The sequence below is a fragment of the Bactrocera latifrons genome, unplaced genomic scaffold (assembly GCF_001853355.1).
Source record: "Bactrocera latifrons isolate USDA-ARS-PBARC rearing strain unplaced genomic scaffold, ASM185335v1 scaffold_360, whole genome shotgun sequence".
NCBI classification, from domain to species: Eukaryota; Metazoa; Arthropoda; class Insecta; order Diptera; family Tephritidae; genus Bactrocera; species Bactrocera latifrons.
Genome location: NW_017537002.1, coordinates 80639 through 106575, shown reverse-complemented (window position 1 = coordinate 106575; position 25937 = coordinate 80639). Strand labels below are relative to the sequence as shown.

Here is a 25937-nt window from a genome sequence, read left to right as displayed (position 1 = left end):
TTACAAACAACCGTTATGTGAACAAAACTATAATACTCTCTTTAGCAACATTGTTGCGAGAGTATAAACATTCAAATTTCTTGTTAGTTTTGCTATTGAGCAGGGCTTAACAAGGTTGCGCAAGATAATTTTAAACTACTTTTTAGAAACGAAATAAATATACCGTATTTTATATTAGAAGGCGTTTTCTAAAGTAAACAGGACTTTTTGAATCTAGCGCCTCCTGCTATCTTTATCGATTGTCCAATGAGAATTTCATGACATTTCATTGATTCGAAAAAAGAGCCAACATAACTTTTTTTCTTTTTAAATTGGTAAAACATTTACCGAAAGTTTTAACTGATGAAACAAGTTTATAGCGATGATTGCCTATCCCGTAGCAGAGTGCACTAGTAGTTTCAACCTTTTCAAAGTGGTCATGAGGACATAAATGACGATGAACATGTGGGCATATCAAAATCCGTGATCACCGGAAATTCCATTGAAAGATCTCCAAAACATCGATTTATCGCATTTTAACCGAACATTTAGGCTTACGAAAGGTGTGTGCACAGTTTGTTCCGCACAAATTGACTGACGACCAAAAATTGCTCAGAATCTAACATTCGAAGGACGATTATCATGGACGAAATCACAATTGAATCATTAGCCACTCCTGGTATTCACCTGATATGGCGCCATGCGCCTTCTTCCTTTCCGGAAAAAAGCATTTGCCCATTAAAGGAAAGCGTTATGCAGACGTAGAGGCCATTCAAAAGGCTGGCACCGGCATACTGGCGGTCATACCGGAAAACGAGCTAAAACACTCCTCCTTCTACATGCTTTTGGACCGTGCAAAAAGCTATATTGAGGCAGAAGGATACTATTTTGAATAAAATAAATGGATTTTGCCGAAAAACCATTTGTTATGTTTTTTTTAAGTCCTGTTTACTTTGGAAAACACCTTGTATAACGATGCAAATAATTTATACTTCTTATAGACTATACGTAAAAACTTAATCTAGAACTTTATGACAATATGGTAATTTTTTGTATGTAACAAGTGGCCAATAAAACATTCTACATATTTCCATCATTAAATGCTTAATACTGAGGTAGGATCTCAAACGCTCAATCTCCTGATTACCGGCGGAGTGCTCCAACAGACTGTAATTTTTTGTATTTGTTGTAATTATTTTTATTATACTCTCGCTAAAGAGAGTATTATAGTTTTGTTCACATAACAGTTGTTCGTAAGTACTAAAATTGAAAGAGTCAGATATAGGGTTATATATACCAAAGTGATCAGAGTGACGAGTAGAGTTGAAATCCGGTTGTCCGTCCGTCTGTTCGTCCGTCCGTGCAAGCTGTAACTTGAGTAAAAATTGAGATATCATGATGAAATTTAGTACATGTATTTCTCGGCTCCATAGGAAGGTTAAGTTCGAAGTTGGGTAAAATCAGCCCACTGCCACGCCCACAAAATGGCGGAAATCGAAAACTTATAAAGTGTCATAACTAAGCCATAAATAAAGATATGAAAGTGAAATTTGGCACAAAGGATCTCACTAGGGAGGGGCATATTTGGACGTACTTTTTTGGAAAAGTGGGCGTGGCCCCGCCCCCTACTAAGTTTTTTGTTCATATCTCAGAAAGCTATGTGAACCAAACTCTAAAGAGTCGTTTCTTTCAGGCAGTTCCATATCTGTCTCTTATACACATCTAGATGTGTATAGACATGTACGATATATATGGGTGAAATCGGTTCACAACCATGCCTTCTTAAATATAACACTATTTTGAATTCCATCTGATGCCTTCTCTGTATAATATATACATTAGGAACCAATGAYGATAGCGGAATAAAACTTTACACAAATACGGTATTTGAGCTAAGGTATCCCTTGTGGAAGAATTGTCGTGATCGGGCTATAACTTTTCAATGCAATTAAAATTAATGAAAATACAATTCAATACTCAAAGTACACAAATTGATCTAATCTAATTAATTTACAGCAAAATAAAGAAATATGTAAATGACGGATAATGAAATCTCGATTATCACTTTATCATGCGAGAGTATAAAATGTTCGGTGACACCCGAACTTAGCATTTCCTACTTGTTTTATATGAAGTTTTTACATTTCTTGAGAACTGGATACTAAGCTTAAAAAGTTAATTAAGGCGTTTAAAATATACCATATTTAATCTGCATCATTATGGTATAATTTAATTTTTTGTTAAAAGCAATAAACAGCAATCTATAATCAAAGTTGAAAATAGTATATATGTATAAATAAAACTGTAGTAGTATAACATATAAATTTTTATTACAGCGTTTTTTGTTTCGCGCTACCCGTTTCGACCGTAAGGGTGGAATTACTCAACAGATTTTGCCATGATGGTTTTGTTGTGACCGTACACTTAGGAGGTAGGAAAGTACTGTGAATGGTCACTTTTGCTACTCCCTCATACCATGGTGCCTAGTTATATCAGGTGGAAGCATCTAGGCACTTTCTTCTTTACTTCCCAGTTTTCGCCAGACTAATGTCGAGAGAACTAGAAGGGAACTGAATTTTATCAGCCAATGTGGAACATCCAAACAATTTTAGGGAAATGTTTTCACAAAATAGACGACTGGTATAATGAAATAGCTGCATCCGCATGCTTAGTAGAAAGTAGTCTCGCTTTATAGGTATTGAGTTTGCCTCCATTACGCCTAACTAAATACCTTCAACTGTATGTAGTTGCAGACTTTCTTACGGTTAGCCAATGGAACAAAATGTCGTCGTTTCGTGCTTTTTCGAGTTCTTCATTACGTTTGATTTGAATGTATATATTTGTAGTTTTGTTTATAATATTAAATGATTTTGAAATTTTTTCAACAAAGAATAGTTTGTATTTTAAAACATAATGCACTGTTAATGAGGCAGAACGTCCAATTGAATAGTAACATATTTAAATATTATATGACTTTGTTTCAAACGAAGCTCAAGTTGTATTAAAGCTAGCAAATATAAATTTATCAATGTTTGGTTTTATGGAAATGCTTCATCTATGTATTAATCTTTGGCTGGCAACTGCAAATTTGTTACCAACATTTTCTTAAACAAATAAAATTACATATGTTAACTCTTACATGTATAACCTTTCCACCACCATCATAAAGCAATATTCTTTGCTCTGTTGACTAAATAAGTGCTGAATGGATGATTGGGGCGAATAAGGTGAATGAGTGTATTTTTCCAGTTCATGTATTTTCTTAGAAATTGCATGACACAACTCACAGACACCTGTTTGCGTTCCCAGCAGAGCCGGAAGTGTTCGGTGGAGTGGGCAGCGAGAGCTTTTCCAAACAATTCGGAATAGAAATGCAACATAAATAATCCCTCGTTGGTTTTCTTGGGCTTTGTCATTGTCTATGTAGTCTTTATTGCTACGTAATTGTGTTTTCTGCAAAATTCTCATCATGTTGCTATTCATAAAAAACCATGCAGATATATGTACATACATATGTATGAATGTACCATATGAAAACAGTAAATTTGTATGGACCTCTTCATCTGTTATGATATAATATAGTGTTGCGCTAGAAACAGTGCTTGTGCTCGGGTTTCTTAAGCTGTGGAAGAGCATTATTTAATTTTATACCCTGAACAGGGTACATATGTATATTAAGTTTGCCACGAAGTTTGTGACACCCAGAAGAAAGCGTCGGAGACTATAAAGTAATATATAAATGATCAGTATGTTGAGCTGAGTCGATTTAGCCATGTCCGTCTGTCAGTATACATATATACGAACTAGTCCCTAAGGTTTTAAGATATCATTTTGAAATTTTGTAAACGTCATTTTCTCTTCAAGAAGCTGCTCATTTGTCGGAACTGCCAATATCGGCCCACTATAACATATAGCGGACACAAGTTCTTATATGGAAAACTTTCACATTTAACAAGATATATTCACGAAATTTGGTATAGATTATTCTTTAAGACAACAATGTAATTTCCGAAGAAATGGTTCAGATCGGTTAATTATAGCATATAGCTTGCGTACAAACTAAACACGTAGTTACTAATATAAATGCACCTGTGAGGGGTATTTAGCTTAGGTGCAACTGAAGTTAACGTTTTTTCTTGTTCCGTTTAATATTTACAATCACGTGTCCTGTTATTTCCATCTTTTCCCACAACTACATTTGGCAATTGAAGCTTTTCATTGGCGTAATGCGTTTTTATGGTCGTAAATGATTCAACAAGAATATTTAACCCGTTGGACAATCAAGCATCAAGTCGTTTTTAATAATTTTTTTTTACTTTAGTTAAACTTGATATTAAATAAATAAATATATTCAATATGGTTAACTTTCCTTCTTCGGTTTTTATTTATTTCACACTCTATTCGGAACATCTTATGTATTAAACCATAATCCTAACCGGATTTTTCATAGATTTCAAACCAATGAATAATGTAATAAAATCGATAAGAATAATGCCTGACGATGGGCAAATTAATCGGCGTTATATTCATAGGAATTTCAGATACGATTTAGTAAGATCATGGAAACACTGTAATATTTAGTTAAGAGAATTCAGTTAAGTAAGGTCTTGCATAAGTTACTGGCGTTGATCTTATTTAGAGAAGCTTGAGCAGAAGTTCTTCAGTAACCATCAAACATACGAAAAAAAATTACGTGATATGTCAATCGTATGTGGTGATTGGCATTATAACATACGATAGCAAACGGATCGGAAGGTATTTTCAATTCACAATAGTTATTAAATTCCACATTGCTTTGGATCGTATTTTTAGGTCACAATAGATGTGAAACTGTCAAAACTCTTGCAAACTTTTCAATAAACTAACGAAAGCTAATTAAATATCAAAATTGTACCGACTTTGTTGTCTTATTTGAGCTCTAGTGAAAGTAATGGGGATAAAAAAATAGTGCGGAGATAGCTAAGAGATCGTAGCAATAGCGTAGGTATAAAAAAAAAATTTATGAAACCTCATTAACAAAATTTTCTTTGTAGATGTATCGTTTACCAAAGCATTAGAATCTTAAGAAAACGTTTGATAGGATATAGTAAGAGGTGGAGGCATCAAAAGTGGAAAATTTGAGTGTTGATTGGATTGTTTACATTAACGTCATACGAACCTTTGTTCCGTCGACTAGAATTATTGGATGCAGCAGCCTCATAGACGTCCTTATCAGTAATTTCTTCTTTAATTATCGTCTTGCCGTCAAGAGCCATCTGCAAGCAAAAAATCATTATTATTTCGATGTTGGGTGTATAACGCCGACAACCAAAATCTCGAAATTTAGAATTCCGACAATAAAATACCGACAAATGAAACACCGACAAATCAAGAAAAGGTGGCGTTGTTCGTTCGAGGTCCTCCAGCCTTAGGCCTCCGGCCACGAACACGCTCAGGATCATAACCTTTTCTGTAGAATTTTCTTTCTGTGCTTTGATAGAAAATAGGGCACACAAGATAAAATATTTTTCGCATGTCGGCATTTTGGTTTGTCGATATTTTCATTTTTCGGTGTTCTGACTTGTCGGTATTTGGTATTCCGATATTTTAAGTGTATCCCATGGAATTTATTTCAGTTTTCTTGATTTTATTTACTATTTGATTTTAGTTTAGGTATTTATAACCCTGATTCAAGTAGCCCGTTATATTTAGATTTTCTAAATAAATACTATAGTTATACACAATCTCGTTTGATGACAAATGATACTTTTCCCACAGTACAATTACGCTTTCGAAGGGGTTCTAATAGTAAAATAATTTTACTAAAATTGCTATCTGACATGCAAATCAGTACCGAGAACTATTCGTGAGCTAAAAGAGACGCTGATAATACTTCGTACGAAGACAAAAACTGAGGAGCTTGCAATATTGTATTAGACAGTGTTATTACAGTTGCAAAACCAATATAGTCGGTTCCGCAAAGGAGAATGGCATTAGTTTGCACTAATGAAGTTAGTGCGTTAATAACCTATGAAATAGCTTTGGTACAGTCTCACGTTGTGTATATAACTGTGCCCAAAAAATAAGATGACATTGTATTTATTTTGAAAATTCTTTATTTATTCTTCCAAATCAATTTTATCCCCTTCAAAGTAATCCCCACTAGATTTAGTACATTATGCCAACGGATTTTCCAATCTTCGAAACAGTGGTTGTAGTCACTTTCCGGGATGGCCTTTAGTTCCGTCTTCGCTGCGGCTTAAATCTCCTCTATCGTATAAAAACGGTGTCCCCGAATTCGCACGGCGCCAGATCAGGTGAATACGGGATTGCGGAACGATATGTGTTGAGTTTTTGGCGGAATGATCATTTAATGCAAATTCTTTGCTCAACAAATTTCGRCATCGCAAAAAACGAAAAACTCACTTTTAGCAGCTCACAAAACGACACGTATCTCAAACACTAAGGACAGTACTACCAACCTAAAAAAAATAATTCTCCAAATCCTTGCGCGCAGTTAAAATTCAAATGTCACCTTACTTTTTGGGCACAGGGCACGTACATATGCATACTGATTGTAAAGTTATGATCGACCATAAAGAGAAAAGGTGATTTTACCCCCTTGGGGATAATTTGTGCGGGGTTCCAACCGCGGTACGCAAATTATGCTCTCCAATGAAAATGAAAGGAAAAACATCTGCATCGACAAAATAAATATCCACTGGGAGCAGTGGGCAGAGTTCATGTCGGTCCGGAGTGAGTTGTTGAAGCGTTGCTATGCTATTTTCCTGCATATTAATGTATGTAAAAATATGTAAGTGCTGGCGGCAGCTGGTGAATGCCTCTTTCCAAGCCTCCATCTACTGCTCTCTTGGACTGCCTTTGGCTGTCCACTAGCCAAACTGCTGCTGACTGATTAAAATAAACGATGCCTGCGATGAAATCAGCATTCAGTCATTGAATGAGGAGCAACAGTCCCTACTAGACATGATTGCTAAAAAATCAGCAGCACAAATAAACAACAACAACACGACTACAACTGCAACAACATAAAGCAAACAGCATCAATTAAAACAGCTGACATCAACAATACGAAGCATTAAAACAAGTGTTGTCAGCAAAAGCTACGCACAGATTTACATGTTTCTAATAGAAGTATATGTATGTATCTTGCCAGATTCTACGACCAGTTAACAACTGCGCTGCAGCTGGAGTGCGGTGGGCGGCAGATAAGTGTGAGCGCAAATTCATATGTATGTATATTTGGGTAATGGTGAATGGTGAATGGTGAAGCGCACAACTGCGAGAAAAACATTTTCCGCTGGTCTCATCTCTCCTCTCTACATTCACCGTTCTGTGTTGCTGTGTTTTTTCAACCTTTTTCGTCTTTTACGCCGATTGGAAAAGTAACACCTGCATTCATAAATTGCTTAAAAATCACCTTGGCTGCCGGCAATTGAGAATGACAGAGTGTCTGGCGGACTGACTGATGGCCAAAGAGCTGTAGCGCCACATTTTTGTACGTAGGCAACGGCATGGCAGGGGGGAGGTGGGTACACAGCTGCAGTTGAGTTGTAAAGCTGAAAATTATCAGTGTATTGTCTACTTAGATACTTGGAATGTATGACATACATGAAAACAATGTGAGCGAAAATCCGGAAGCCACAAAAAGGCATTATGTAAAATATCAAATGTACAAAAAAGTTGCTATTTACGTGTACACCTGCAACTGCGATATCAGCAAATTGCAAAACAATAACATTATTTATTCTACTTTTACGAACACACAAACTTATACATATGTATGTAAGTATGTACTTACATAGAACCTTTTCGTTTCCTTTAACTAAACGAATCAAATAATGTAGCACGTGTGGTCGATGAATGGGATTAGACATAAGGAGCTGACGTTTGTGGCCGATTGAAATAAACAGGGTATAATTTTCAGAAGTTGTGATGAGAAAGTTCAAATCAAGTACCACAAATCTAACGAAATTGCGATTTTATTTATTTTTGAAATCAACAAATTGTTTAAGAAAATTCTTTAACGAAATTAAAACGAGAAATACACTCTCACAATTTATACGATGATTATATAGTAAGAACTTTCCCATTTTTTAGCAGAAAGTTTACTAAGTTTGTCATGAAGTTTTTAACACTTAGAATTGAAAGTCGAAACCCCTATAACAGCATGATGAGTTAAGTCGACTTAGCCATGTCCTTCTGTCAGTCCATCCGACCATCTGTCTGTATATACTCGAACTAGTCCTTCAGTTTTTGAAACATCGATTTTAAACTTGCACATGTCCTTTTCTCCTCAAAATTCTGCTCGTTTGCTCAGAATTAAGTGCTTGCTATTTTATTTGACAAGATATCTTCAAAAAATTATCTCATTCAGCGCTACAATCTCCGACAAATTTGTTCAAATCCGACCCCTAAAGCATACAGCTGCCATACAAAGGGACCAATCCTACTCACTTCCTCGTTGAAATGCGGTATAGATTATAATCTCATTCATCGCTAAAATATGATTTTATACATATTTATGATAAAACAATGCACTATTCTCTCAGTTACTATCGCGAACGCACTTGTCTTTTTCTTTTAGAAACCTCGCCTTCCAGTTGAAGGTTTTTCTTCTAAAGTATGCTTAAAGATATAATACAAGTCCGTCCGATAAAAGTACAGCATACGATGTTTATACTTCTTCTAGCTTATAGTTTGTTATTTAATACATTTAATTGTTCCATATTTCCGAAAGACTACTAAACTGCGTTTATGTCACATACCAACTTAAAAGTACATAGTATGCATGCATGTAAACTAGAATATTAAACATACATACATTGTTGTTGTCTGTTGCTTTAAGAGGTTTCGCAGATTTGTTTAAGAGTGCACAACTGTTTTGTCTCAATGAGTTTCCAATTGATGCCACTTGTGTCAGTTGCATCTGTCACCCCATCTCAATTTCCCCTGTACCGGTCCATTGAAAACATGCGGACACGACGCGTCTGTTTCTCCACAGCCGTTACTAGTATACGAGATATTTGCTATGAAATATTTAACACACTGCTCTTATCTAACATGCGAGCCCATATTTATTAAAATGTTTAGGCTCCTTCTTGATATTTTGCTTCGGCCGACTGGTCAGAGAAATAAGTATTCATTTTTTTTTTTTTTTTTGATTATAATTACGCGGGTAAAACAATTTTCTGCCTTGCTATTTGTAAACAACATATTACCTCCGTGGCTCAGGAATTTAAAATATGAACATACATAATATGTACATATGTCGAAAAGACAAATCCCGACGTCACGACGACATTAAAAGAAACAAGTTTTATTTTTATAATTTCTAGGAAAGTTTGACAATTATACAGTGCGACCTCTTCTCATTCTTTCACGTATGACGTGGCGTGTCGCAATCTGTGAAATCTATCATTCAGTAATCCACACTCTCTTTCAATATTTTGGTTGTTTTGTTGTGTAAAGTGCCGTTTAGCGCGAATCCTCATCTTATCTAGCTCCAACAAGTGCAGTTCTGACAGACAAGCAGACAAGAACATTCCCATTCACTCCTCTTCACTGAATACCACACTAAACTTCTTCCAACAATACCAACTACCAGTTCAGCTCAACTAACTAGCAGTACTACTCCATACATCAACAACACAGAAAATTGAAAGAGAGTCAGGGTAAGCAAAAAACGAAATATGTAAGTAAATCTAAGGATAACAATTAAGGATTTCTTTCCTCTCATTTCTGTAGAGCGGCTACATTGCCGTACTGCTGGTTCGTTAGTATTGTAGAAACGAAGTTTGGCTCAGTTACAGCAGTGAAGGGGAAAAAGCTCAAAACAATGGCACAAGCAACTGGAATCCATGAAATGGTAGTAGGGGATTCCCTTTGTGAAAGCGAATGCTGAAGGAGCATGTGCGTTGTCGTCTGTCTGTTTGTGTTAGGGAGTGTGCGGTGTCAGCTGTTGTTGACAACCTGCTGCAATAACAACACAAAGTGTATGGCATCGTTGATGCTTAGCAATTGTTCTGGCAGTGGGGCTGGTTTTGGCAGCAGCAGCAGCGCACATAATTTTCTCTTCTTTGTGGTGCTGAAACATCAGCGACAACTGCAGTGACAGCAAAAACAACAACACACATATGGACATACATAAATACAGACATGTAGATGCAATTACTGTAAAGAAAACTATATACATACGACGAACATATACATACATACAGAGAAATATATGTGCTTTGTACAGGGAATATGCAGTTATGTGCATTAAAGTATGTTCATACTTAAAGTACAAAAAAGTTAATTTACTTTATATATGTTTATCTATAAATCTTGAGCTATTTACCTGCTATAGCATTACAGTACCTAAGTTATCTGCTAATAAAAGTGATGCTTAAAGTGCGATTAATCCGATATCAACAACACGAGATATTTTAAGTTTACTACATATTTCATCGGTCCTCATCTCATAGAACCCTTCATATTCTTATAGTTTTCTGATAAGCAAGCCATAATTTAACCTACCACTTAACTTTCCAAGGTCTAATATAAATCAAATTTTAAATACTATAAAATATAAGAATATATACTTGTTTTGATACAAGCAAACAATATTCCAGTAAGTGGAAGACACCTTAAAGATAATACAAACTGGCCGATCAAACTCAAGTCCAAGTATAGTTTGGAAAGCCTTTTCATTTGCTAAGGTTTTGTCGCGAAATTTGGGAGAGATTATTTCTTAAAGCATCGCTACAATCTCCGAATATATTGTTCATATTTGACCAATATATCCGTAACAAGTAGCTGTCATTTAAACTGACAGATCAGAATCAAGATAAAGATATTTTTATATGCTTAAGATAGAAAACTGCACCACAATGCTTAAAAAAATTGCAGATGTGAAGGGTATTATTACTTCGATGCAGACGAGATATAGAGCAGATGATGGAAAATAATAACTTACTGTCAAAATTACATATGGAATTTGTAACTACAAAATTTAAGTCTTAAAAAGCGTCATACATATGTATGTACATAATTCTGTCTGAGCAAAGCATTACTAAATGCTTCTGATCTGAAATTAAGGATCCTATTGGGAAAGATGTTCTCAAAATTTTTAACTCAATTACATTGATTTCGAAGACTCCTGCAAAACTGGCGAATTAATCGAAATGTCTGCAGCACTTGCCACTCTGACATATAAGAAATCAAAAAAATACTTGGTCTAGATAGTTATGTACAGAAAAAAGAAAAACACTGAGAGAAACGAAATAACCAACGAAATACAGAACTTATTTAACGCATTGGGGCAGCCTGTGGCAAGGAGGTACATTTTTTCAATGTTTTTCGTTGCGATACATATATCTGCGCATACATTGCTTACAGTGGGTACTTATGCCCTTCAAAATGACTCATTTTCCCAGCAAAGAAAATGGAAACTGTCACTAGCACAGACCGTAGTCACAACCGCTGTTGCCGCATGCCGCACCCGCTGTCGATACACAAAGCTGCCAGCACAACCACAGGCAACTGTCAGTCATAACAACAAGAGTAAATGGAAGAACAACAAGAGCGACAGAGACTCTAGCAGCTATAATAAAAACAACAAAAAGCACCACAATGACAACGACAGCCGCTGGCAATTGCTGTGAAAATAATTGCGCGCCACAACGAGCTGTGCATACGAGTACTACTGCGACTGCCACGGCCACAAGCCCAGGCTCGAAGCACTCGCACGGGCCCGTCGCGTACGCAGCAAAACAATGCATTGCCACTTTTTGCCTCGCCTTCTGTCGCAAGTGTTCTATATGGTGTGTATGTATGTAGGCCAGTGTGTGGCACAAACTGTGACCGTGTGGACCCCGTACTCTGTTGGCTGCAGTGTTCGCTTGCTGCCAACACAAGTGTTGCCAAGTATTAAGCGCGCGCAATTTGCCACCAACTGTTGTCGACTGCCTGCTTGTTTGCCTGTTTGCCTGCCACTGACAGGAGTTACCGATGCCGACAGTGCTGCCACACTTTGTTCGCTGTTCATGTTCTTTTCTTTTTCCGGCTTTTCGCCCTTACTTCGTGCTGTGTTGTTGGATTTGTTCGGCGTCGTTGGCAGACTGTGATTTCCAGTATTTTATTTACAAGCTTCCATATTTCTTTCGGCCTCCTTTTGCTGATATAAAGTACACGCACGGACATGCACACCTACAGCTGTAAGAGAAATGTGCGAAATAATAGTTTTCTCCCGCTGGCTTTAATCTTGATTGCTTAAATTGCAACTGGCATTGAAGCTTTATGTTATTCCAAATTCAGATACTCTAGTTGCCGCCAGCACGATACTCTAGTATCCTTCACCGGAAATTTCCCATATGCATTTGACATTTTCGAAAGATGGTTGCTAACACAACGGACCTCTAAATTTGAGTTTCATAAAGTAAATTTCCTTTGAAGTTTAGAAGCAGTGACTGAAATTAGTAAGTTATTCTTGAACTGTGTGTGAAGTCTTTTACCATGTCATCTCTTGTTGTAAAATGGAAAGAAAAAAAATTAAGTGTTAACCAGAAGTCAAGAACTCCCTCGAAGAATAAAGATCAAACTCTACAAATCACTCATCATCCCCATTGTACAATATGTTGCAGAGGCTTGGACGATGACAACATCTGATTCTTCGAAGGAATTATGGATGGAATATTGAGCTGTACGAGAGGTACGAAAACATTGACGTAGTTCAGGAAATTAAGAGACAGTGGCTACGCTAGCTAGATCATGCCGTCCGAATGGATGAAAACATTCGAGCTACTAGAGATTATTGGACGTAGTACCAGCCGGGGAAAGCAGAGGAAGAGGAAGACCTCCAATCTGTTGGAAAGACCAGGTCGAGAAGAATAAGGCTACACTTGGAATCTCCAATTGGCGCCTAACAGCGAAAAGGAAGAACGACTTTCGCGCTGTTATAAAATCGGCTTTCGGCTGATTTTCTATGCATTTCAAGTATTGAGGTTAACAATTTTGTTTAAAAACCTAACTTCTCTAAGCTCTTGATAGCCTAAAAATTAAAACACACCTTTCAGTTATAAAATGAAAATTGGTAAAAATTAAGAGTCTTCTTCATAAAAATAACTAAAATTATTAATAAAAAACTATCTTTATACATTCATTTGAGCTCAGAAAAACCAATGTCGACTGTTCAAAACTTTCATAAATAAATCGAATATTGTTACATACCATTAACCTAAGGGTTTATCCATTCGATGTCATCCGCAGTATCGTTGTTTGAATAGCGTTCGTATCTTTCAGCTGCAGATGTGCGAACGGGTGCAATTGGTATGTTAGTCCTTTTGAGCCTGTCAACCGCACATTTTCCATATTTTTATCCTTTCACCAGAAGCGCACACAATGCGCACACTTTGGATGATGACACAAGCGTCCAAATGCATGCCGTCTCTCCAGATATGTCTTTTTTACAGAAGTATGAAAAATGCTACAACCCAGCACTATCAAAACTGACTTCCTAAAGCCCTACTGCCCTGTTCGAGTTTCTGAGGCTGAAAAAATATTAATGAACTCGTATGCATTTATACATATATGTATTTATGTTTGCAGATTCCGGGATGTACCATATACCATATACCACTCTCCTAGTCAAACTTTTCGAATTAAACATAATTCATTTAATTTTTTTCATATTAGGCTGAATTGAAGGAGTTTGGAATACGTGTTTTTAATTCATAAAGAAAAGGGCGCATTAAGGAAGTTTAAAGCAAGAAAAAAAAATTAACTTCGGTTCCACAAAACCAATAAAACCCGTCACAAACACAATCAATCTGATCAGTTTCTGCGGATATCGCACCGTTGCCTTGGACAATAATCCATGCCGAATTTGAAGACACCCCGTCAAATTAAAAATCTTTCCAAATCATTTATATGTTAAATTCCCCAATAAAGCATTGCTTTTTGAGGAAAAAGTAATGCACCAGAGAAATCAACCTTTGTAAAGAGATTTGCTAAATTGGAGGATAATGAAGGCAGTGGACACTCTAAAGAGGTGAGAGCTCTGTGCAATGTGCGTGCCGTCAGGAATGTTTGAGTGCTCTTTAATTGGAATAAAACAAAATTTTTACGTCGGTGTGTGGCAATAGAAACATGGTTCCATCATTGTGAAGCAGGCCTCAATTGTGGAAAGACGAAAAAGTCTGCTAGCAAGGTTATTGATTAATGATTTATGAGCCAGTTATGATTCATTCACTGCCTACTTGTTTGCAGTTATATTCTACCATTCTCAATATTGCAATTGTATTATTTTTAAGGAAGGATCAGTTTGAAATTGTAGGCTATACTTCATCGTTTCCGTTTAAATATTACAATGCTTCGACGATATTTCTATATATCTCAAATTATAATAGATTTTTTCAAATCAAATGTGAAAGTTTTCCCTACAAGAACTTGATACCCTGAACAGGGTATATTAACCGTGCGATTCGGAGCTGTGACCCCGTATCAAGTCTCTAAATTTGAGATTTTAAGTTAGAGACAATTTTTGAGACTTGAGACGATTTTGCTATTCTGTAAGTGACAGTCACAAAATCTATTACATTTCATTATTCAGAGATGTTTTTATACCGATAACAAATACTAAATTTTCTATAACATAGTCAACAAATATAATTAACAATAAAATTAAAAATATATTTATTTAAAATAGATTTATTTTTGACCTTTTCGTGTTTAAATTGCTGACAAAATATAAAAAAAACGACAATCGATTAATGTCTATGATAATCTCTATTCAGTATATTCAAAATGGCAGACAAGAGTTCTTTTTGGTTTTGTGACCTGCTTACTGCCAGGTCTCAAATTTTAGGCAATATTTTGAGACTAAAGCTAGAGACTGTCTAGTGAATAGTAACTAGTCACATATTGATATTTTACCTCAAAATATCTCAAATAGAGACTAGAGACTGGTTACAGAATCCCGCTATAAGTTTGTCACGAAGTTTGAGCTGAGTCGATTTAGCCTTGTCCGTCTGTCTGTCCGTAAACGTCATTTTCCTTTCAAAAAGCTGCTCATTTGTCGGAACTGCCGATATCGGACTACTATAACATATAGCTTCCATACAAGCTGAATGATCGGAATCAAGTTCTTGTATGGAAAGCTTTCATTTTTGACAAGGTATATTAACGAAATTTGGTATAAGTTATTGTTCATAGAAATAATGTAATTTTGGAAGAAATTGTTCAGATCGGCTCACTGAAGCATATTATTCCCATAGAAACCGAACGGTCCGAATCAATACTGCTTAAACTAATAACATAATCTCCGACAAAATTGTCCAGATCGTCTTGATCAGGAGCAAAAATCAGTATAACTCATATACTAAGTACGCATACATAGGAAAATTAGTGTTCTTCCGCATTATTTCTGAGTTGTCATTTTTTTTTTACAAATGTAGCATTTCTTTATTCTTTTGATGTAATAAAATTTTCAAATTATTCTTACATGAATTTTGAACAAATGCTTATGATTTAAATTATAATTTTTGTATTTATGATTTGTATTGATTTTTAACATAAAGAGATAAATAGTATCCTATGCCCTTACCGTGGTGCCAAGTAATTTCCCACCAATTTTCAGCCAAATTGGTTCAGCTATGGATATAGATTAATTAATAGAGTCTCCGTCGTTTCATTCTGGGTGTTACAAACTTCGTGGCAAACTTAATATATGCACTGGTAACCTGTTCAGGTCAAAAATATTTTAACCAGTAACATACTAGTTGGCGTGCATTATGATTCGAATTTTGCTGTGGACGTGCTGCTTATAAGAACGTTCTTCCAATCGATGGACAAATCTTCCAAGATGTTTTTATGTTAATTTACATTTTAAGATACTGTTACAACAATTATACACGCTATCGTACTTTTCAATTTTCGAAAACGTTGAAGGACGAAAATGGCAGAAAAAAGTCGCAATTAAAAAAAGTGAAATTTTTTTAAGATTTGCCAGCAAACCTACGCTGCTACTAACCCAATGCAAAGTAAAGTTCATAAGATCTATTGCAACTAGCACAGAACGGTCACAGGTGTCACTGGCGGTATTGTCGGTATACACTGAGAGTAACATTTGTCCACAACGACTTTGCAACAACAACTGCAAAATTAAAGCGAGAGCAAAATACATAAATAAGGCAGAGTAGAACAAAATCCAGAAAGAGCTGGGTGGGAGCGTACGTGTATATTTCCCTACGTTATAAGTCGTTGCAGCACCTCATGCTCACCTGATGCTGGGTCATTACGGCAAGCCGTTTAACTATAATATGATAGAAGCATGTGCCTCAATGGACTCAATCGTGGCGGCAGTGGATTGTGTGTTTAGGACGTTAGTACAACTGGTGTCTCTCCCACAGCGGCTGGTCATGCAACAGTAATAGATCTCCCGTTCTCTTTTTCATCATCCGTCTTTGTTTTTCTTAAATTTTCACATTATTTTTGTCGGATTAGGCACATTTTTTACTTCAGCTTGCTTGCTTTTTTGAAGAGTTTGTGAGTGAAATTTATGAATGTTCTGTTTGCTATTTATTGGTAGAGTGTTTCAATGCGGTGGAAAGTTAAACAACATACAAATAAGCAAATCAGAGAAGAAATAATAATATTACACATTCATATATACATTCATGTGTACGTATAATTTTACATATACTTACATATGTATGTATGAAAAAACAAAAAACACCTTATAGTATTGGTGGTACTAGCTTGTCACTTCTCGCTGAAAGTTTTTGGAACATTTTTTTAAGCCCAAAGGAAATTATATTTGCTCCTCAGCTTACACAGTTTGAAAGAAACGTTGTTTGAACTTTTATCAAAAAAAGTTTATTGTCAACTAATATGAAGAAAAAAATGTTTGTTAGAGAACGACAACTCAAAAAGGCGTTTGGTATAGGAATAAAAATACGTTCCTTAAAATATGTCTAAAGAAGATCCCGTTCAACGAAGTTCGAATTTTAAAGGTGTGTGAATCTCTTCAGATAGCAGATAAAACTATCACAATAATTCGATAAATATGTCTGTCATTTGATACGCAATAAATAAATGCGAACATAGCATGTATTAAATATTTTTATACTCTTGTAACCAGTTGCTACAGAATGTTATAGTTTTGCTCACCTAACGGTTGTACATATCACCTAAAACTAATCGAGATAAATACAAGGTATATATGTTTATATATAAATGATTAGGATGACGAGAAAAGTTGAAATCCGTTAGCCTGTCTCACTGTCCGTCCTGTAACTTGAGATATCTCGATGAAACTTGGTATGTGCGTTTCCTAGTACAGAAAAAACTTCGAGTTCGTAGAGAGGCGTAATCTGCCACGCCCACAAATCGCCATTAATCGAAAGCACATAAAATGCCATAAGTAAGCGTTAAATTAACATATAAAATGTAATTTCGTATAGCATATTGCAGTAGTAAGGGGCACTTGTGGGGATATTTTTTTAAGTGAGCGTGGCCTCGCCATCTAAACAGTTTAATGTACATATCTCCTAAACCACTTAAGCTACAAGAACCAGATTTGCTGAGTACAAATCTTATAAAAACTTCTACAGTGTGAAAATGGATGAAATCGGAGGATAACTCCACTCACTCCCGATATAAGGGCAATGTTAAATATCCAAGATACATTTAATTTTACCACATGAGCATTACACGATGGGCGTGACACCGCCACCTCTCGCATAAGGCGAAATTTTAAACTTCACTCTACTCGTTCAGTTTCCATTACACAAATCAAGAAGCAATACTTCCTTTAGCCCCCATATACTTAATATACAGATTTTCGAACTTCTAGTGACTTTGTACGCCTATATATCGGCCAATCTGTGAGTCCTCCCAATGAAAATAAATAATAATAAATACTGCTTAAAATAGATACATATATTTGAGCGAAAACTTGGCCTAGCCCCTATTTATCTTTTACAGGGTGGGCCAAAAGAAACCAAGGAGTGTAAAAGTTTAATAACTTTTTCGTTTATTAATATTTTTTCTTTCAGATTATATAGACAACACTTGGAGAATTTATAATGGAGAGGTACACAACTGAACAGAGAACCAGAAAAATAAAATTTTATTATTTAAATCAGAGATCAATTATTTTAACGCAAAGAGCATATCGTGATTATGAATGATGAAGCTCATTTTCATTTGAATGGCTTTGTTAATAAGCAGAACTGTAGGTTCTGGGGTTCTCAAAATCCAAGAGCCATTCATCAACGCCAATTACACGCCATCAGGTGTACAGTATGGTGTGGGATCACATCTGAAAATGACATTGGGCCTTACTTCTTCGAGAATGAAGATGGAAGTGCTGTAACCGTAAATAGAGAGCGGTATCGGTTTATGATAGAACATTTTTTACGTCCTGCTCTTGAAAACAGACCTGGTATGTAGTTTCAGCAGGACGGTGCTACTGCTCATACTGCCCAAGACACAATGGCACTTTTAAGTTACACCCCTTGGTTTCTTTTGGCCCGCCCTGTATCAGGATTTTCGAATATCCGGCTGATTTTCCTTTATATGATTGATTTTACACCTTAAAGTATTGACCTGACTTTGATTCTTGCAATTTACAAGTGTATAAAATGTTCAGTTTCACCCGAACTTAGCCCTCCCTTATTTATTTAATATTATTTCATATATTTGCTACTTGTTCTTAGCATCTTTAGTATTCACATTTAAAATATTTCTTCCGCCCATTCGTTCAACTTGTTCGACGCAAGCCACCCATCATCTGTCTTCTGCTTAATTTCAGGTCCCGCAAATGGAGTGGTTGATACTTGCAGCCAGCATTGTTGTTATTTCTGTGCCTGCTGTTACCATTCAAACTGACACTTGCAACGGCATGGCGTATTCTGCTTGTTGCTTCGCTGCTGGCACTGCTGCGAGCGCGGTTTGCTCACTTGCTAATTTACAGTTTTCAATAATAGGAATGCTTTCGACGCAATTACAGCTGCAACATTTCGCTCAGCCGCCACGCAAAGCAAAAGCGCTGCCAAAAGCAATTGTCAGAGGCCGAATGACAACGCTCAGAAATGAAACAGATGCCTAACTTGTGTTACGTCAACATCGGAGCGCGCAACAAAAGAACTCACACTCTTAGAAGATGCAAAAGCTAGACATGATTGCTTTTAAGTACTACACACTCATGTATTTGCGCACATAACAACATTGACCATATGCTGTTGAGGCGTCGTTCACATATGGCCGTCGTTGTGAGCGTAAGGGCGCAATCAGCGAATTCCGCAAAACCGCAGCCCGAATCAGCTGATACGAGCTTTCTCATGGCCGCCCGGTTTACCGTAGAAACATACATATGTATATAGTTTTGAGCACATCTATGCTTTCAATTAAAATTTTTTATAATATAAAATATGGAAACTTGTGTTTTTGCGGTAGAAACGTGTCAGCTGATTGTTCTCTCACAACGCAGAGTTGCCAGTCTCGATGTATACAAAACTATATATGTCCGCGTATTGAACAATGGCAACATTGTTCAAATGAAAACAAAAAAAATATAGGTGATTTTACGGGCTCAACTTTCGACACATTTTGCCCACTACGAACGGCAACTGAGGAAGGGAGGAGCGTTTACCTGTTTCTGCTATAAGTCCCATCGAAACGACCATCCGAATAAAAACAGCATCGGCAGAAAAAGAGCAACAAAGATGTTGCCATGCACCGGCAATGGTACCAAAGGTGTGTACGCTGCGAAATATGTACATACATATGTCTTGCGGTATTTTTTTTTTTTTATTTTATAACGGTTTGATGACTCATGCCACGTCTGCTACTATGCCGGTCTCTTTCGACCAATTCAGCGATTTTATCGCAATTTTCGACGACAGGCCTACCGGAGCTTGGCGCATCTTCAATAACCTCTACACCAGAACGAAAACGTTGAAACCAGCGTTGTGCGGTGGGAATGGAAACTGTATCGGGTCCATGAACTGCACAAATTTTGTTGGCGGCTTGAGATGCATTTTTGCCTTTATCGTAGTAGTACTGTAAAATATGACGTATTTTCTCTTTATTTTGCTCCTTGTTTGCGACGCTATAACACACGAACGACTTAAAAGAAACGACAATCAATCACGTGTTAGCGCGTTCCAAAAAGGTATAGCATGACCCGATGCGACGAATAAAACTAGAACTAAGCGCTCTCAGCGCCAACTAGCGAAAATACCGCAAGACTTTTTTGATAACCTAATATCGTGTTTTAGGTCACTGGTTAGTAACTGTCGTGTTAAAACAAAGTCCATTGGATTTTTATGCACAGAACCGGTATAACAATTTGGCTACTATATACTGCTTACCAAATGTTTTGAATATACCTTGAATTAATTTAAAAACACTCTTAAAAAGGTGCTAAGTGCTGCTAAGTGCCTGCTAAGTTTTATCCTGGCATGCGAATTCTAAAAAACTTTTCAACGATGGCTGCAGATAACCGTAACTGAACTGAAAGGGCAGCCATCCTCCAGAAGCTTCCCAGTTCCGATAACTATATTACCTTCCATCTTGTTTGTATACTAAAGTTTATTTGCAATTAAATCAATAAGTTTGTCTTCGAGTACCAATATTAACTTTAATCAATTTATACATATTGCACACAAATTTGGCGCCGAGAATTATAACTTAGGATTAAGATTATTGAATTTTAACTTCAAAAGAGTTTTTGCTATTTCAGTGATACCGTAATAAAAACATATTATATCTCAAATTGTCTACGCTTACTAAGATTATAAAATTTGTAATAAATCCTTTAGTACAAGATAATGTATCCATTTTAACAGTTTTAAAGTTAACCGTGCGAAGTCGTTTATTTAAAATATTATTCAAAGGATTAGCGGAGCTCTTGACAATCGATACATCTAAAATTCGTAAAAATTAGAAGCCACTAAAAAGTGTTTAGCTCCCTTTTTTAGTATATCGCTCAAAGCAGACGATTACGCGCTTAAAGAGAAGCGAGAAAGAGGTCCTTCCACTAATCAAGTTTGGCAAACTATGTCATGATTTTATTCAGAATGCTCCCAATATATACTATATGTACATTTATAGAGGAATATAGATTCATATACGCAATGTTCAGTTCTGTTGCAAAGCGAGGGGAACTTAAAAAGTTGGCTACTTCGGCATGTAGTAAATGAACACACACGTTGCAAACGAAGCCAAAGTCACGTACGAGCTCAACAAACAAAAGCAAATGATTTACGAAGCTGGCAAATAAACAAATGAAGCGTACGAAAGCTTGAATATTCATATATGGCGGTTAAAGTGTGAATCTGTTGAATAAGTAGCCAACATACGCTAGTGGTATGTATGAGTGTAAGAAGCAGTTATGTGGCAATCAGTGTTGCAAGCGACTTGCCAAACTTCCATTTCCACTGCTCATCCACATCCAAATACTTGTTGGCAAACCCCCTAACGGTGCAGGGAACGTAAGACACACATATTATGACGTTGACTGTTTTCCAAGTTTCCTAATTGCATTTCGTCTGCATGTTGCACGTGCCGCCAGCCAACTCGCCATTTCGCAGTGCTCGATAACGTTTAGGACCACTGACGCTCTTTGAATCATATTTAATGCATTCCTCCAACGTATTTAGCTTTAGATATAAATTCATATGTATGTCCGCATATGTCTTCATATATATATGTAAATAATTGGCACGTTTACAAACGATATTGCCACGTTGAATTATTTCGTACAAACAGTGGAAATTCGCTTTCACTCTGGCATTTTATAACACTTGCGGCAAATGTATGTGTTGCATGCAACTTCTGATAGCTTTTGCATATGGTAAGGCAAACATGTACATTAGGGTGTCCGTTTTGCCTCCAAACTGATTTGTTTTTCTAGCGGCCCGGTTAAATTTCACTGAACGACATTAGAGTGTCCGTTATTTCTTCTTTTTTTGCAGACGCCGGGGAGATTTCACCAAACGTCTCAAAACGGTTTTCTTTTATTCCATTATTATACCAACTATTTCGCAGATCAGCTGTTTAGCGGGGTTATTTGAATTTTTCACATAAATGTTGTGGTTATGTAAAAAAGATGAGTATACAAAAGATACAGATATGTTTATTACCTACAACTAGGCCTGAAATCTAGCTAAACAATTTTTAACCCTTAAAAACTGAATCACACTCCCTTACCCTTCCCTTCCTCTTCTCAATCTCAGATAGCCAGTAAATTATTTAGAATATACTGTTTTCTAAGTTGCAAGTTTATTTACTTTGCAGTTAAAAAAGTTAATACAAAGATCAAAGAATCCTAGGTTATACAATGCTCCGACCGAAAATTTTATGCGATTAGATTAGATTTAGTCTACTCACTATTCTAGACTATTCTTGCTGCTATTATCTACATAATTATAAAAAAGTTTTTTTTTACCTTAAAAATTCACATTGTTTAATATTTATTAAAAGAAAACAGGGTCAGTAGGGTAATCTTTTATAATTTTTTTTTACATTTTCTCTTCCTTTATACCCTTAGAATTAATGTAGAAACCTACTTTACCGTTGGGAGGTTTCGAAAAAGGCCCAAAAATAATAATTAGGGGTATGTCAACTTTTTAACGTTTATGTCCATCTTTGTATGCGTTTTTAGTGCCTCAGACTTTAAACGCGTATTTCTCAAAACACACTTTTTTAAACTATCGGACGTGATTTGGGTATTTGTATTTCAGATGATCCAGACATGAGAAATCGCCGGTGTCCGCCAGTAAAATAAACTCATCTCATTCACCCAGCCATTTTTCCTACAGATGTCATCAAAAAATTCGGAAAAAATTTGTTTATACACTCCACGATTTACCACATGATATGGGAAAAAAGTTCTATTGTAGAATAAAAATTTCTATGAATGAAGAAATGTCAAAAAAGAGGGCAGATTACGCTACTGACCCTTTAAGTGGAAATAATGAATCTTATTTGTTTGTTTTCTTTTTTCTTTTTAGTATGTATGTAAATATGCTGTGACAATGTGAAACATTTGTCTACTGACATAACAGATGGAGCTAAATTAGAGTCGCATAGGCAGATTTCGAATAGATTAGCTTGAAATTTCTACAGCTTAAATCTCGTGCTTAAGGGTCGGTCGGTCACCCATACAACCAATTACAAAAAAATAGTACGATTATTTATTTTTCGAATGCGGGAATTTATAAAAATACCCTAAAAAAGGTATGGAGGATGGAGTCATGTGTAGAAGATTACGAAAGTGAGGAAAGTTCTGAAGAACTTCCGTTCTTAGACCAAGTATCCTCTGGGTAGCCTAAGAACATCCGTTCGAAGACGAGATAAAGTAGGAAGGCGAAAATTCCCTCCATGAAAAAGTTTTTGATGTCCATGCTAGAGTAAAGGCTAACATCACCGCCGTCCAAGAAATGCGATGAACGGGATAAGGACTGAGACGAGTAGGCCCTCGTGGCATTTACTACAGTAGCCATATAAAGGAGCGCAAGTTTGGTGTGACTTTCTCGCAACGTTACGATCGAATACATCATGTGCGGGATGGGATAGATACCGATAGTTGAAGAGCGAAGCGATACGCATTTGTAGACAGAAAAAAAAGAGGCCGAAACGAATGAGTATGAAGAGCGTGTCAAGCTGGCCAACAGTGGTAATGCTATGAAAAAATGCGGCGACTAACAGAAGGTTTAAAGACCGGAACATTCTTTTCTAGAACTCCCATAGGTAATTTGTTAACCGATGCCCAGACCATACTAAAATTATGGAGTAAACATTTCTGCTGACTGCCGAATGGCAGTGAAAGCACAACGCCGGGAGAAGGCGAACGAGATTCCCCAATCGATGACGATGGTGCACACGTTCCATTGCCCGACCATGAAGAAGTTCAAAAAGCAATTGCCCATCTGAAGAACAACAAAGCGGCGAGGGCCGATGGATTACCGTCCGAAATATGGTATGGACGAAAGCATACCAAACGATTGGAACTTAAGTGTGTTCTGCCCAATGCACAAAAGGGAGACCTCACAATCTGCGCAATTTAAGGCAAGGCGACTCTCTTTCGTGTGACCTATTCAACCTACTTCTGGAGAAAATAATTCGAGCTGCAGAACTAAATAGAAAAGGTACTATCTTCTATAAGAGTGTACAGCTGCGTACGCCCATGATATTGATATTATTGGCTGAAACCCTAGCGCCGTTAGTTCTGCTTTCTCCAGGATGGATAAAGCTGCGAGGAAAATGGGTCTATCATCAAACAAACAGTCGTCGCACTCGCGACTAGCCTCCCACGTCACTGTTGACACTCATATCTTTGAAGTCGAATATAATTTCGTCTACCTTGAAAGCAGCACCAACACCAACAACATCGTCAGACTGAGTAGGCAATTGAGAAGTAAAATCCTCTCTCGACGAACAAAAACATAACTCTATAAGTCACTTATTATATATATGGTGCAGAGGTATGAACGATGACAACATCTGATGATTCGACGTTACGAATTTTCGAGAGAAAGGTTCTGCGAAATATTTATGGTTCTTTTGCATTGGCCACGGGTTCGATGGAACGATGAGCTGAATGAGATATACGACGACATTGACAAAGTTTATCGAATTTAAAGCAGCGGCTACGCTGCCTAGGTCATGTCGTCCGAATGGACGAAAACACTCCAACTCAGAAAGTATTCGGCTCTGCTACCGGGCAAGCAGAGGAAGAGGAAGACCTTCATTCCGTTGAAAAGACCAGATGGAGAAGGACCTGGCTTCGCTTGGAATCTTCAATTGGCGCCACCTTGCGAAAAGATGAAACGACGGTGTTGTTAACTCGAAGGACTATTCTTGCTACTGGATATGCAAAAATAACGCCCTAATGTACATACACATGAATGCTTGTACTGATACATATATATATGACTTATAATGACAAAGCGAAAGGTGGCAATTTTGGTGCCACGTATTAGGGCTCGTAGACTATGTTTCTCCTCCCTCTGCTCTCCTGTTGCTGTTATTTTTGTGTTTTTGCGGTTATGAAAAACCGCTGTCCTTGCTAGTTTCGCCAGTGCAGTTGTTGATCTGCCGCATGGCACGTGTCAGTACGTGTCGCCTTCCTAAAATAATGGCGGCAGCGACTATTGCGGTTGCAGCAGAGGCTTAATTTTCAAAGCTTTTTCACTTCTTTCTGTTATTGAATATGAAACAATACTGTTGTTGTTGTGCCGGTAAATGGAATTCAATTAAAACTAAGTATGACAACAGGTGTTTCTGATGGCTTCAATGGCTGAGAACAAATTACTTTCCAAATTTCGAAACACTACACATACAAATACACACACGCATAAGCTTGTGCATAGGGCTAAGTGTTATATACATATATTCCTTTTATTTATGTATATCCAATTGACTATTGAACAATTAAACTAAAAGGCGGAAACCTAACAGTACCATACACATATGTATGTACATACATACATATGCTTGTTGGTTGACCTATCTATTTGCCGTCGTTTGGATGAATCGTTGCTTGTAAATATCAAGAATGTGAATCATGGTTTCATCTATAATTATCCAAATGTAGCCATTAAGGGGGAGCCTGATTTAGAAGCTTCGAAAAATCGATTTTTTTTGTGCTTAAATCTCTTCGAAAATAATCTAAGAATATGCCCTCAAAGTTTTAGATGAGAATTTGAAATATTTTCGAAGCTAGAAGGAAAATAGTGACCGAGCGTCTAGCAAACATGAATATGAGCGATTGGGGAGAAAGCGAAAACTTTGTCGCGCGATTTCTCGGTTTTTCATTTTTACGATTTTTCATAATTGGCGGGCAGGATAAAAAATAACTAAACGTCGTATGGAATTGGGACGAAGTTTATTATTTAAAAAATTATTTAAATGAACATAATTTTTTTTGAATTTTTGTTTACATAATAATAAAATTATTTACAAGGTAT

The 25937-nt window shown here is 36.7% G+C and overlaps 1 protein-coding gene across 4 annotated transcripts in view; it reads right to left on the bottom strand.

Annotated features, from left to right (window-relative positions):
* LOC108971866 (protein CBFA2T1) overlaps nucleotides 1-25937 on the bottom strand; it is a 79370-nt gene that overhangs the window by 17478 nt on the left and 35955 nt on the right. For 2 of the 4 annotated variants that reach the window (XM_018938186.1, XM_018938188.1), the window contains exon 2: nucleotides 5138-5234. In XM_018938186.1, coding sequence (XP_018793731.1) covers nucleotides 5138-5234 — 97 coding nt within the window. Of the gene's footprint in view, nucleotides 1-5137; nucleotides 5235-8803; nucleotides 9074-13191; nucleotides 13211-25937 lie in introns of those variants that run through there. The other 2 variants (XM_018938187.1, XM_018938185.1) reach the window with 2 other exon arrangements.